The 15,587-nt window shown below is 40.0% G+C and overlaps 2 protein-coding genes across 5 annotated transcripts in view; one reads left to right on the top strand and one right to left on the bottom strand.

Annotated features, from left to right (window-relative positions):
* Positions 1-8,654, top strand: part of CD99L2 (CD99 molecule like 2) — a 112,072-nt gene extending 103,418 nt beyond the window's left edge. Inside the window, exon 10 of the mRNA XM_016123667.2 lies at positions 8,141-8,654. Within this exon, the coding sequence (XP_015979153.1) occupies positions 8,141-8,187 (47 nt within the window). The 3' untranslated portion in view covers positions 8,188-8,654. The remainder of the gene's footprint in view (positions 1-8,140) is intronic.
* The window catches only part of MTMR1 (myotubularin related protein 1), a 64,184-nt gene that overhangs the window by 8,305 nt on the left and 40,292 nt on the right, over positions 1-15,587 (bottom strand). For all 4 annotated transcript variants that reach the window (XM_016123661.2, XM_016123662.2, XM_016123663.2 and 1 more), the window contains 2 exons: positions 14,279-14,371; positions 8,649-8,762 (listed from right to left, as the gene is read on the bottom strand). In XM_016123661.2, coding sequence (XP_015979147.1) covers positions 8,649-8,762; positions 14,279-14,371 — 207 coding nt within the window. The remainder of the gene's footprint in view (positions 1-8,648; positions 8,763-14,278; positions 14,372-15,587) is intronic.

Here is a 15,587-nt window from a genome sequence, read left to right as displayed (position 1 = left end):
TCAAAAAAGTAAAATGACAATGCACAGAAGGGGAGAAAAGTTACACAAATCATATCTGACAAGGGACTTATACATAAAGAATACATAAGGAACTCTTACAACTCAATAATAAAAAGACAAATAACCCAACTAAAAACAGGGCAAAGGCTCTGAATAAACATTTGTTCACAGAAGATACACAGATGGCCAATAAGTACACGAAAAGATGTTCAACATCATTAGTCATCAAGAAATGCACATCAAAACCACAATGAGATCCCACTTCACACCCACTGGGATGGCTAGAATCAAAAAGTCCCACCTCCGGGTTCAGCGAGTGCCTGCAAGGATGTGGAGAAAAGAGGACTCTCGAACATTATTGATGAGGATGTAACATGTTGCAATTGCTTTAGGAAACAGTCTAGGGTTCCTCAAAAAGTTAACCTAGAATTACCATCTGACCCAGCGATCCTACTCTTACGTTTTTACCCAAGTTAAAATGAAAATGTGTCCATACAAAATGTTGTGCATGAGTATTCATAGCATTATTCATAATAGCCCAAAGTAGAAAGAACTCCCAAAATCTATCGCAGATGACTGGATAAAATGTGATCTCTCCATACAATGAAATATTATTCGGCCATAAAAAGGAAGGAAGTGCTGACATGCTACATCATGGATGAACCCTGAACACATACTGAGTGAAAATAAGCCAGTCACAGGACAAATATTTTATGATTCCTCTTATACGAAATGTCCAGAAGAGGGGAATTCATAGAGATGGAAAGTAGATTAGTGTTTGCCAGGGGCTGGGGACTGGGGGATGGGAAGTGACTGCTAATGAGTATGGAGTTACTTTTCTGGGTGATGAATATTTTATGAAAGATGGTAATGGTTGCACACAATATACTAAAAACCACTGAACTATACATTTTAATGGGTGAATTGTATGCTATATAAAATATATCTCGAGAGCTCTTTTTTAAAAGAGTACATTTTGGCAAAAAAAAATAGACGATAAGGGTTTAAATTCTACATTTGACCTTCATTCTTCTGTTGATTTTTAAAAATGGCTTATTGACATACATTGCATACCATAAAATTCACCGATTTTCTTTTATTAAGAGGTTGACAGGACCCTGCCACACTGAGCCCGCAGGAATGTGGACTTTATCATGATCACAGTAGGAAGCCATGGGGAAGTTTCAAGCAGGGCAGGACTGAAGGTTGGGAGTCCTGCCAGGGTGCCATTTTTAGAGAGGACTGCTGGAGATCAGAGACAGAGGACGTGAAGTCCATTTCTAGGCTTATAGCTATGAAGCAGTGAGAAGTGGCCAGATGAAGAATGTATTTGGGAGACAGGCTCAGCAGTACTCACTGATGGATTGGATGTGGCAGGTGTGGCGAGAACAAGAGAGGAATTGAAGATGACCCCCCCGTGTATTTGGCTTCAGCATCTCAATGGGCAGAGGTGCCATTTACTGAGATTTGAAAGAGCAGGGAAAGAACCAGATGAATTTAGAGCCCTAAGACAGATGAAATCACCTTAACACAAAAAGGCCTTCTCTAAGACACATATTAAAATTGTCAAAAATTAACGACAAAGAATTCTAGAGAGAGAACAGAGTTGAAGGCTCTCACCGAGGACTGGGGCCAGATGACTCCGAGTTAGAGATGGGTTAAAAGAAAGGAAATTGGGTCAGAAGCATGGCAGTGTGAAGGATCTCCTCTCCCTGATCTCTCCCCCTAAAATTACAATAAACTGAACAACTACAGCCCGACAGACAGCAGATAATACCCAGCCTAGTACACAGACATGTCTGAGAGATCTGTGCATCAGAGCATCTGAAGGTGGACAAATCTGGAGAGAAAGGGAGGGGAATGGGACAATGCTGGAGACTGATGCTGCAGACACAGCTCCGACGTCCCTGCAAAATGCAGGGAGGGAGAGTTAGATGGCACTTCTCACTTTTTTGAAGCCCGAATAGTCCTGCCTGAGTGATCAGCATATTCCACATGGCAGAGCCCAGTAATTAGAGCACAGAGGAGGGCAGAGACCAAATGCAGGGGGAAAACAAATGTGTCTTAGCGACCACCATCGCCAGACAGAAAGCAGAGTCACGGAGCCTGTGCACCTCCCTCCACCATCCTAGAATGCACCCCCTACCCTCCCAGAGCTAGTACTGAGCCCCAGGGGAAGCTGCAGCAACGAGAACTGAGACACACACTGCAGCCGGTCCCAGTGATGGGTGGAGATATAGAAACAAGGCAGCCAAAGCTTGAAGGCCAACATTACTGGAGAGAAAATAGCCACGGACATGCTGCTGGCCTCTCCCAACCCAACCCAACCCAACCCGCCAGCACCCACCCAGGCTGTTTCAGAAGGAAGCAGCGAAGCATTGCAACTGGCAGTTGGAGTAGAGTACTGGGACTTCAGGGCCTTTTCAGAGGCCCAGACTCCCACTGCGCTTCACATTCTCTCATGGGGGTAGAGCCCAGGGACTGAGCGAACCTCATCACAGAGGAGACAAACACCTCCCCAGAGAACAAAGGGTATTTTTAACCTCAGTGTAGAGATCTGGGAGGCTTGGGCGCCACCTAAGGGAAATCAAAAGAAAAGCCTCTTCTTATCAACCTGCTAAAGAGAGATCACTATATAATAAATTTTCTGTTAAAAGAAGAAAATCAGAGTACATTCCCATTAATGCCCAGGCGGGGAAATAGTCCATCAAACACCATGAACAACCGAGGTGACAAGGCAGCTCAGAAAGAAAATGAAAAATCTCCAGAAAGTAAGCTTAAAGATAAATATGAGATTTAAATGACAGAAAATTCAAGATTGCACTTCTGAAAAAACTCAATGAGATGCAAGGAAGTTCTGATCAACAGTTCAATGAGCTTAGAGACAAAGATGAATGAACAACAGGAATATATGACCAAGGAGACTGAAACTATAAAAAAGAGCCAATAGATCTTCTGCAGATGAAGAACTCATTAAAAGATATTAAGAATACAATAGCGAGCCTAGGAAACAGACATGACCAGATGGAGGAAAGAATTAGTGATATCGAAGATAGCAATCTGGAAACAATTCAGATGGAAGAAGAGAGGCTTGAGAGTGAAAAAAATAATAAAAAATTTTACTATCTGACACCACCAGAAAAAGAAACAATAATGGGTATACCAGAAGGAGAAAAGAGAGAAAAGGGAACAAAGCATATTCAAACAAATAGTTGACAAGAATTTCCCAAACCTATGGAAAGAACTGGATCCTCAAATCCATGAAGCAAACGGAACGCCTAATTATATCAACACAAAAAGGCCTTCTCTAAGACACATATTAAAATTGTCGAAAATTAATGACAAGGAATTCTTAAGGCAGCCAGAGAAAATAAAACAGTAACCTATAAAGGAAAACTCATTACATTAATTATCATTGGACCTTTCAGCACAAAATTCACAAACTAGGAGGTAGTGGGACCACATAGTCATGGTATTGAAAGAGAGAAATTACCAGCCAAGAATAACATATCCAACAAAGTTCTCCTTTAGATATGAAGGAGAAATAAAGACCTTTTCAGACATATAAAGGCTGAGAGAATTTTCCACCAAAAGGCCTAAATTACAGGAAATACTGAAGGGGTAATTTTACCTGAAACAAAAGGACAAAAAAAAACATAACTATGGGTAAGATGACTAACAGGCATACAGAAAGAGAAAAGCGCAACTCTTATTAAGAACAGGATATTACAAAGCTTAAATATTACATAATGGTTAAAGGTCAAAAAAACTAAGAAGACAACTACTGCAATCTAGAAATGAATGTACAGCACAAATAGGGGTAATGTGAAACGGCAAAAACAAAAGGGGAAAGAATAAAGATCTGAATCTGCAAAAGGAAATGTAGAAGAAGGACTATTGTATATATGAAACTTTCCTTTACATAAACATAAGGACAAAAAAAATGGAGACACTAATCTACCAGAAAACAAAAGATAAATTGGCTACAGGAAATCCACATATATCAATAATCACCCTAAATGTAAAAAGGCTGAACTAATTAAAAGGCACGGAGGAGCAGGACAGATCAAAAAACAAAGCCTGACCATATGGTGCCATCAAGAGACACATCTCAGCTGTAAAAACAAATACAGACTCAATGTGAAAGGATGAAAACAATACTCCAAGCAAATGGCATCCAGAGAAGAGCAGGTGTAGCCATACTTATATCTAAAGAAACAGCCTTCAAGATACAAAAAGTAGCAAGAGACAAAGATGGACATTTCATGATAAGGGGGACAATACACTAAGAAGACATAGCACTTGTCAACATATATGCTCCCAATCAGGGAGTAACAAAATAAAGGGAGAAACTGACAAAAACACAATTACAAGAGGGTACCTAAATATCCCACTGTCAGCCATGGACAGATCATCCAAACAGAAAATCAATATGGAAATATCCTTAAATGACACATAAGACAAACTGGACATTATCAATATTTACAGAGCCCTTCATCCCCAAACAGCAGCTTATACATTCTTTTCTACTACACATGGAACATTCTCAAAGATAGACCATATGCTGGGACACAAAAGCAGCCTCAACAAATTTAAGAAGATTGAAATGATACCAAGCATGTTTTCTGACCATAATGCTTTGAAACTGGAGATCGATTGTAAAAAGAAAAGTAGGAAGAACCACAAATATATGGAGATTAAACAACATGCTACTAAAGAATGACTGGGTCATAGAAGAAATAAAAGGAGAGATCAAGAGATCCATAGAAACAAATGAGAATAAAATTACAACAAATCAAAGCTTTTGAGACACAGCAAAAGTGGTAATAAGAGGAGAGTTTATATCATTACAGACCTATCAAGAAATAATAATCTCCCCCCAAAAAACAACCTAACATTACATCTATAGAAAACTACAAAAAGGACAAATGAAGCCCAACATCAGAAGGAATGAAATAATAAAAATTAGAGAATTAAATGAAGTTGAGAGCAAAAATAGGAAAAAGTAATGCAACAAAGAGCTGGAGATTAATAAAATTGACAAACTCCTGTCTAAACTAAGGGAAAAAGGGAAAGGATACAAATAAACAAAAAGAAATGAAAGATACTACTGAGATACAAAGGACCACACAAGAATACTATGAAAAATTATATAATACCAAATTTAATAACCTAGAAGAAATGGACAAGTTCTTAGAAAGATACAGCCTTCCTAGACTGAATCATGAAGAACTGGAAGATCTAAATAGACTGATCAATAGTGTGGAAATTGAAAAAACATCAAAAACTTCCCCAAAAGTAAAAGTCCAGGACCAGATGGCTTCACCAGTGAATTCTACCAAACATTCAAAAAATATTTCATACATATTCTTCTCAAACTTTCCAAAAAATTGAAGAGGTAATACTTCCTAACTCATTTTATGAGGCCAACATTACCATGATACCAAAACCTGATAAGAATAACAGAAAGAAAACTATAGACCAATATCTCTGATGAATATGGGTGCAAAAATCCTAAACAAAATACAATAAATCAAATACAACAATACATTAAAAAGATTATACATCATGACTAAGTGGGGTTCATTCTAGGAGCACAGTGATGCTTTAACATACATAAATCGATTACCATGACACCACATAAACAAAATGATAAAAACCATATTATCATATCAATAAAAGCAGAAAGAACATTTGTCAAGGTATGGCATCCATTTATGACTAAAACACTTAATATAATGGGTATAGAAGGAAAGTACCTCAACATAATGAAGGCCATATATGACAAAGCCTCAGCTAACATTATACTTAATGTTGAAAAACTAAAAACCTTTCCTCTAAGATCAGGAACAAGACAAGGCTGTCTGCTATTACCACTATGATTTAATATAGTGTTGGAAGTCCTAACAAGTGCAATCAGGCAAGAGAAATGAAAGGCATCCAGATTTGGAATGAAGAAGTCAAACTGTCACTTTTTGCAGATGACGTGATTATATAGAAAACCCTAAAGACTCTACTAAAAAACTATTAGAAACAATAAACAAAGTTTTGGTATACAAAATAATGTACAAAATCCATAGCATTCCTATACTAACAATGTTCAGAAAAAGAACTGGAAAAATATTCTTTTTGCAATCGCAACAAAAAGAAAATACCTAAAAATAAACATAATGAAGCATATGAGGGACCTATACACTGAAAACTAAAGGAAATTGAAGAAGACACTAGGAAATGGAAAGATATTCCATATTCATGTACTGGAAGAAGCAACACAGTTAAAACTGCTGTATTATCCAAAGCAACATACAGATCTAATACAATCTCCATCGAAATCCCAATGGCACCATTTTTTTTAAAGAAATAGAACAAAAAAACATCAGATTTGTATGGAAACACAAAAGACCCCAAATTGCCAAAGCCATCCTGAGAAAAAAGAACAAGGCTGGAGGTGTCATCCTTCCTGACTTCAAATCATACTACAAAGCGACAATAATCAAAACAGCATGGTATTGGCAGAAAAAGAGACAGACCAATGGAACAGAATTGAGATTCTAAAAAATAAACCTCTGTATATATGGGCAAATAATTTTTGACAAAGGAGCCAAAAACATACAATAGAGAAAGGAAAGCCTCTTTAATAAATGGTGCGGGGAAAATTGGAAGGCCACGTGCAAAAGAATGAAACTAGACTGCTATCAGTCACCATACATCCAAATTAACTTAAAATAGATCAAAGACCTAGATATAAGACCTGAAATGATAAATTGTATAGGAGAAAACATCGATTCTGAGCTCACGAACCTTGGATTTAAAGAGGAGTTCATGAATTTAAAGGTGAGGGACTACATAAAACTAAAAATAAATGGGACTAAATAAATGGGACTACACCAAACTAAAAAGCTTCTGCACAGCAAAAGAAACCATCAATGAAACACAGAGACAACCATCTGAATAGAAGATATTTGCAAACAACACTTCTGATAAGGGGCTAATATCCAATATACAAAGAAATCCTACAACTCAAAAAAAAAATCCAACTAATTAAAAAATGGTCAGAGGACCTGAACAGACACTTCTCCCAAGAAGATATACAAATGGCCAACAGACATGAAAAATGCTCAACTTCACCAGCTATTAAGGAAATGCAAATCAAAACCACGATGAGATACCACCTCACGCCTGTCAGAATGGCTATCATTGACAGGACTAGTAATAACAAGTGTTGGAGACGTCGTGGGGAAAAGGGAATCCTCATACACTGCTGGTGGGAATGTAAACTGGTCCAGCCACTATGGAATACAGGATGGAGTTTCCTCAAAAAATTAAGAATAGAATTACCATATGACCCAATAATCCCTCTGAAAACATTTATCCGCAAACACATGTGCACTCCGATGTTCATAGCAGCATTATTCACAGTGGCCAGGATATGGAAGCAACCAAAGTGTCCTACGATTAAAGATTGGATAAAGAAGCTGTGGTACAATATATACAATGGACTATTACTCAGCAATAAGAAAAGATGAAATACTGTTATTTGTGACAACATGGATGAATCTTGAGATTTTCCTGCTAAGCGAAATAAGTCAGAAATAGTTGAGAACCATATGATTTCACTCATGTGGGATATAAAACAGCAACAGATGAATAAGAAAAACAAAAACTCATAGACACAGACAACAGTTTAGTGGTTTACCAGAGGAAAGGGGGGAGGAGGGGAGGTAGGTAAGAGTAAAGGAGGTTAAATGTATGGCGATGGAAGGAAATTTAACTTTGGGTGGTGAGCATGCAATGTAATACAAATCTGACGTATTACTGAATCATATACTTGAAACCTGCATGATTTCATTAACTGATGTCACCCCACTAATTTTAATAAAAAAGGGAAAAGACTGAGCAGGGGAGGCCAGTGAGGCGGGGCAGAGCCAGAGGGGAGTGGCACAGAATGAGGGGCACCCAGCTGTGGGGAGGCCGAGAGAGAGGGGGGAGGTGCTGCTGACCTACTGTCTCTTCCTGTGTTCTATAGTGTTCTAATACACCGCTCCCACAGGCCATCATCCTCTTCTATTACCCAGAGGATGCTCTTTAATCTGCATTTCCCCGCGGTTCCTCACTTTTGATCATTTTTCTTATTCCAAAGTGAGGACAAAGGAAGAAGAACTGAGATGCGACTCTGAAGCTCAGTAGCCACTGCTCTACCAGATTGCTGGAGAAGAAAGTTTAGCTTGCTATCCGGAGGGAGGTTTGTGGCTCATTTACAGACACCATTTTCCCAGATCTCCAAGTGCCCTCTGCCCAATAGCACAGAGAATGACAAGTAAGTCTTCTTATCTTGGTGGAAAGTATATGAGCCTGGACTTAAGGGGTCCAGGATCTAGTCCTGACCCTATAAACTTCAGAGAGCCATGCGCTCGCTGTCCCAACCCCCTGTCCCCAACAAAGTGAGGGGCTTGTATCCAACGAGGAAGATTGGACAGCTGCATTGGGGTGCTGATCCCAGGCATGCATCCAGCACAACCCCTCCATCTACAGACAGCAGCAGGACTAGACCCAAGTCTCCTCTCCATTCAGCCCTCATTCTACAGTGGCGCTTAGGGAAGGGCACCCGAACAATCAGGAAAGCAATGGATAGGATATGACGTACTTACCTCTTTGAATCGCTGCTGTTCACAGTTGCACAAAAAAGTCCCAAAGAGACAGCTATAAAGGTGATCCAAGATTGTAATCAAGAATAGTTCGTTAAACTCGAATGCTGAAGGAAACTTAAATGGAGAGAGAAATAAGGTTAAAGTTCATTTTCTGATTTATGGTGATGGGCAGAAGTTTAATTTCGGGTGGTGAACACAATACAATATACATATGACGTGTTATTGTACACTTGAAACCTACATAATTTTATTAACCAATGTCACCCCAATAAATCTAATAAAAATAAAAATAAAACAGTGGTTCCAATATTTTGTGAAAGATGGCTAAACTACAATTCGGATTATAATCAAAGATTAAAAGGGAGATGGAGCCCATTTATCTATAGTTTCGAGACCAAGCTTATAGATCTTGCTGAACTTGAAGCGACAAAAACTGCCATTCTCTCTGATGCCTGAAAAAGCTTACAGAGCTCCATTTCTGGTCCTAATGGCAGAACAAAGCCCACATTCACCCTTCTGCCAGGAACAAATGGAAAGCTTGTATTCATGGACAGAATACATGAGACAGGTGTTTTCAGAAACTGGCAGCATGGGACTGTGACACCCAAGGGAAGGGAAACAAGAAGGTGAGCCCTACTTTGGTCTCAGCTTTCTGCCTGGAGGCATTTTCTGAGCCACAGAGAAGGCGAGTGGACCATGGGCACAGCGTATACCAATAGCAACTTGAGCAAAAATAGAAACTCTACAGCTATTAAAGAAACAACTCATAAGCCTTCCCACAGAGACAACTCCATGAACGGATACCCCTAAATCCTTACCAATACATAGGCAAATTGAACCTGGCAATACATAATAAGGGTCCTGCAATACAACCGTGTGGGTTTAATCTTGGGAGGAAAGGCTGGTTCGACATTTGAAAATCAATAATGCTACAAAAAAAAACAATTACTATCATTCACCATATTAACGGAATAAGGAAGAAAATCACATGATTATCTCAACTGTTGTTTTGGGCAATCCTTAATGGGGTCTTGGAGAATTCCAGCAAAGACTTTTCCATTGCCAGGAGAATCTAGCCGGTAGCTGGCACTTGGTAGCCATGAGCAGACAATCTGGAAATTATAATAATGATCCTAGCAGCAGGCATGGGGTCCTATCCTGTGCCAGAATTCTAATTTAAAACATAGGAAAATATTTATCATCTACTGACTGAAACAAAGCTAATTAGAACACAACTAAATAGAACTGCCCAGCATATTTTTATTTGTCAGTTTACTTTAAAGACCTATTTCCTAATCAGAGTGATGTTTGCACACTATCATGACTAATTTTGTCATGTCTACAGTGACAACTGGGGTCACTGCCAGGCAAATTTTTTTCAGCTTAAATTCTTTTGCTAATCCAGAGACAAGCTTCTCAATTAGAAATGAAAGCCGGTCCCTCTCAGTGCCTTTTTCTCTGTCTCTCTCATTGTCCTCGTCTCTATTATCTCTGTCCCTCTCAGTCCCTCAGTCCCTTTACTCTGTCTCTGTGTCTCTTACACTGTCCCTCTCACTCTCTGCCTCTGAGAGGAGACCACACTCTGGAGTGTTATCCCTTTTCTAATAAACTTTCATTGTGACTCTAAAAAAAAATGAAAAAAAAAGAGAGAAACAAAGGCCACCCCAGGACTGTCCAAACTCCAAATGAAATTATTTTCTTCACAAGGCTATTAGATTATCCAACTGGAGGAATTCTGCTCAGCTACCCAGGACTAAGATCTGCTTCTCTCTCCATCTTAAGGATTGTTCTCATAGAAACACACAAGTCTGTTTCTAAGAGCCCCATCAGAATACTTCAGAAACCTCTGGAAACTAGCTGTTGTGGTTGTTCCTACTAGTATCCTTGTTCTTAGATTAACTAAATCTGGCTGAAATGTTAAAGATAGGGACTGGTTACTCCTCTCTCAGAGCCTTTAAGATTGTCCGTTATAACTCTTGACAATGGCCTCACATTCCAAATGGCTATCTTTAAAAGCCCGAATAATTATATCCGCTTTCCTAGTATTTTTCTATGTAGCTTAGTTATGCCCTGTTCATAAATTACTGGCAGCATTAAATGTGTTCATTTCAAGCGAGCATATAACATTTGTGTATATGGAAGCTTTATTAAGGATAGGAATGGAAAAATCTACAAATTCTTTTCAAATAGTTAAAAATATGTTTACTGACAGGACAGCAAAGCTTTTATTGCTGTATCTTTAAAGTTGTGTGAGCCTTCATTCCCACTCTGGCCTGCGCTCTGTATCTGGGAGCTCGGCTGGTATTCTAGGGCCACTGACCATGAGCCTTCATTCTGGCCTAGTTGGCACCAGATATGGGAGGTGAGGGTCGGCGGGGGTCAGCCCAAGCCCATCAGCACCTGTGACCCTGGGGCACAAGGGCTCCATCTGCTCACCGTTGGGTCAGGACTGTTATTCGCGTTCAAAGGGCATTATGGCATTAAATTCAACTCAGAAAACATTTTGTTAAAGGAAGCGACAATAGGTAGAGCAATACAAATGAAAGATTAAGTCTCTGTAATTTATAGTTTGTTTGGGCCTCTTTACCTGGAAATTGTACCATTTACCTAAATAGTTTCTAACGCTCCACAGAAATCCATAATGAAACTCTGTACCTCGAGGGACAAAAAATATCAACTTATTAAACCTATCCCAAAGGGTAAAGAGTCTATTAAAGTATGGCTGCTATAGAATAACTTGGAGACTCTTTTCTAAAGGATCTCTCAATTACTTTTTCCCTTTGTTCCTTTTATATCAATTTGTGCACAGAGACTAGTTCATTTTATCTGAGATTCTGACGACTTCACACTGACTTAGCTTACTTGATTTAGCAGTAGGCAACCTAAAAATAAGTTAAATCTTGTTATATTAACACATCTTTTCTAACAAGCTATGTCTCATTCACTTGTGACTTAATTGATAACTGAGAGTTAAAGGTTGATCATTCATGCTTCTGCTTCTAATGCATTAACATTATTTTTAAATAATTCTGTCCATTACATGGACAGAATCTTAGGGCTGTGAGAGGCATTTGAATTCTAATCCAAACCCCTTATTTTCTTTCTTAAAAAAGCCAATAAATACTACAAAATGATATAGATTAGACATGAAAATAGGCACTAATCGACATGAAAAGTGGTAGTCGGCTTGAAGATGTTAAAAACGCACCCACATTTACCTAGGCATTTTGGGGGAATAAGCTACTTCACGTCCACGAAAACACTGCTTATCCCTTCAGAAGCATCAGAATTGTTTTTGTGTTTGACCTTTGTACGCAGCTTTTCCAAGATGGATTTTATACTTTGTTTTAACCTGAATGTAACCATCATTTAATTTGAATGTAACTGTCATTTAATTTTGTTACTGGCTCAGTGTCAACATGAACAGCAAGAAGTGCATGGCACACAAAACAGTGAGGCTTCTAGCCAGCCTCCATGCCTTTTGGGTAAGTGTTCACTGTTACCTGTCACTTATACAAAGGTGCCTACCTCTAAGACCACCCCTCGTACCCCACCATCACTAATTGGCTGCTTTCAGTCAGCTATGACCTGACGCTCATGATAGTTGAACCCAATCAGCTTGAGAGCTCATCTAAAAAGTAATAGTGGGCTTTAAGGGAGGCCCAAAGACTCTGGGAATTCACTTCAGCTGCTTAGAACCGCCCCCAACTTTTGTCCTTATTTCTGAAGATACACCTGTGCTCTCTAGTCCCTTGGTGCTGCAAGTGTGATCTGTGGACCAGCAGCATGACCTAGGAGATTGTTAGAAATGCAGGCTCTCTGGCTCAGTCTTGGCTCCAGACTTATGGATCAGAATTTTCACTTTCATAAGATCCTCATGTCAGCAGGTCTGGGGTAGAGCCTAACAATTTGCATCTCTAACAATTCCCAGGGGAAGCTGAGCCTATTGGAACCTGGTCTGCACTTGGGGCCATGGTCTAGACCAGGGGTCCCCAACCCCCAGGCCGTGGACTGGTATTGTCTGTGGCCTGTTAGGAACCAGGCCACACAGCAGGAGGAGAGCAGCCAAAGCTTCATCTGTGTTTTCAGCCGCTCCCCAGTGCCGGCATCATCACCTCAGCTCCGCCTCAGATCACCAGGCGTTAGATTCTCATAGGAGCACTGGTCCCTGGTGCCAGAAAGCGTGGGGACTTCTGATCTGGATTACTGGTCCTCTAATTCACATGTACATCAGAACCACTTGGGGCGCTTTAAGGAACTACATACCCAGGCCCGCAAGAAGAAGGGGCCCCAGAAACAGGCCCAAGCATGTGAATTTTTAAGTTTCCAGGTGCTGACAGTGAGCACGCCAGGCAGAGAGCTGTGACTGTTGGTCCTCCAGTGACCCTCAAGGAGAAGCCTCAGCTGAGGTGGGGAGGGGACACAGGCAGCATGGTGGTTCTCAGCCTTTTTCTTCCCAACACACACTCCCATTGGTAACACAGGCTGACAGTGAGGAAAATGGGACTGGTATTTCACAGACATTCTGGGGTGGGGGAGGTAGACGTCCTTTGGAAAGGCCCCAGGAGGATCGGAAGGCAGCCAGGAAGAATGAGTGCCATGGCTATTGGGGGAGTGATGCTAGTCACCAGCAGTCTTCCTGGCTGGTCCCCTTCACATGACTGAAGCCACCATGACCAGAGCTCCAGGCCAACAGGAAGGAGAGAGCCTGGACATGGTTCCCATCCTCTCATTCTCCTTTCCCCACAACCCCATCCTCAACCAGGCTGGGCAGCAGGCAGTTGGGAAACTTCTCTGTCTCTCTCTCTCTCCGCACACCCCCACTACCCTTTCTCTCTCCCTGTGTCTCTACCTTTCTGTGTCTGGCTCCATCTCCCTCTCTGATTCTGGGTCCATTTCTCTGGCACGATCTCTCATCATGAGAGTAAGTCTCCAGACTCGGGCTTGGATGTTGGAGATGAAGGGAAAAACAGCACCTGCCTGTGGCCTGGTTTGAACCAAAGCCCTCTGGGCTCGATTAGCTGACAGAAGGGGAGTCCACGCACGGCCTCACTTACCAGGACCCCATGGACTGGGCTTTGGGAACTAAGCACCAGGTGATGACAAGATACTCTGCAGCTTCCTATCTGCCATGGGTTCTTGGACAATCATTTCCCTCAGTGACCTTGAGGTTGGAGGGGCTATGGCCTGGGGCGGGGGCGGGACGGAGGTTCCTGGATTTCCTGGTCAAATCCCCCTTGCGGGCCTTCAGTCTCATCCCCATTTCTAATACCTGGCAGGATCTTATATTTCTAGGACAGCATGAGACTGTGTCCTTGCACTGACAGAAAGGGAGCAAGAGACACAAAATGACTGAGGAGCTGGGCCTTGGTCTGCAAGGCTGAGGGACAGGATGACTGACAAAAGCCACTTCCACAAGAAAAGTAACTTTTGGTGTGAAGTTGGTTGTTTTCTAATTTTCTTCTATTTCTAAATTCAAAATGAATTAAATAACAGAGGGGGTCATATTTTACACACATACACACATCTTCATTTTGAATGAACACGAAATGAAAGTTTATCTAATCTTCAACTTTAAGATACATTTGAATCAGACTATATCGGTCGGACATATACTTGAAACCTCTCACCTGTCTTGTCATTTGCCAAACACAATCAATAAACTGAAGGAATATTGGGGACCGGTCAGCATCCGCATGGTTGTCATTGCCATGGCCTACTCGCTGAAAAGAAAGAAAGTGAATGTTCTAATGTGCATCACAGTCCTCTCAAAAGGCATTAAAAATGCCTGGCGACAAGAATCATGTCTCACTTGTATGTCCCAAGGCCTGAGTTCCTGGCACATAACAGACGCTCAAAAATTTTCACTGAATTGAAATGACTTCCATTACTCTTAGGGAACAAAATTTCAGTGTATTATGTTTTTACATGTTGACTGTTTTATGTTTTTTCTCTCATATAGCTGGGATCAACAGTGATAAGCAAATGGCTGGCAAGCTTTTTAGTCCTGTAAATAACAGGGTTAACCATGGTCACCACGCCAAGTGTACAGTGTCACCGTGGGGCGACCAATTAGCAGCTCATAAAGCACTGCATGACTGCCATTTTCTCCGCAAGTGTAAAAACAGTTTTTTCTATTGTTCAGAAATGGTGAGAATTCTGAGAATCAAAATAATGATTAACTATATATATATTTTAAGCAATTCTACATGACTCTGAGAACCCCGAAATCTCACTCTTGTGATGGTAACAGGTAGAGTTCTTCTTGCTCAAGACAGTCCAATATTGTATTTCTTTTTTCAAGTTTTGAGATATAATTGACATGTGTGTAGTACTGTATTTCCTAACTTTTGATATTGTAGAAAATATCAATAGATTCGTATTAAAAGATGATTTCAAACACAAACAGGATGAAAACATTGAAAATGTCAAGTTAAAATTAAACAGCTCAAAGAGTGAGCATTCTAAGAGAAGCTTTGAATAATCTGATGATTCAAATAAACTAAGAAAAAGGAGAAAGAAAACACATTTGTGAAGACACAATGCAATCACCACACACAAAGAGCGAGAAATACTGGGTCTGTGAAATTGCCTGCAGGAAAGACTTAAAAATAAGGAAATGACCACATCAATGTCAACGCCTCTGAGTAACATTGATTGTACTGCCTTCTTTTTAAAAATTTAATCGTGGTTATATATCATACATATTACATATATATAATTTTCATATATATATGTAATATATCTAAATTATATATATATATATATAAAATTATATAAATTATATATATATATAAATTACATATATAAGTATATATCACACATATATATAAATTTGACCATCTTAACCATTTTAAGTGTACACCTCAGTGGCATTAAGCACATTCACATTGTTGTGTAGCCATCACTACATCCATCTCCAGAGCTTTTTGATCTTCT

Source organism: Rousettus aegyptiacus, unplaced genomic scaffold (genome assembly GCF_014176215.1).
Source record: "Rousettus aegyptiacus isolate mRouAeg1 unplaced genomic scaffold, mRouAeg1.p scaffold_m13_p_9, whole genome shotgun sequence".
NCBI classification, from domain to species: Eukaryota; Metazoa; Chordata; class Mammalia; order Chiroptera; family Pteropodidae; genus Rousettus; species Rousettus aegyptiacus.
This window is presented reverse-complemented; position numbering and strand designations above follow the sequence as displayed.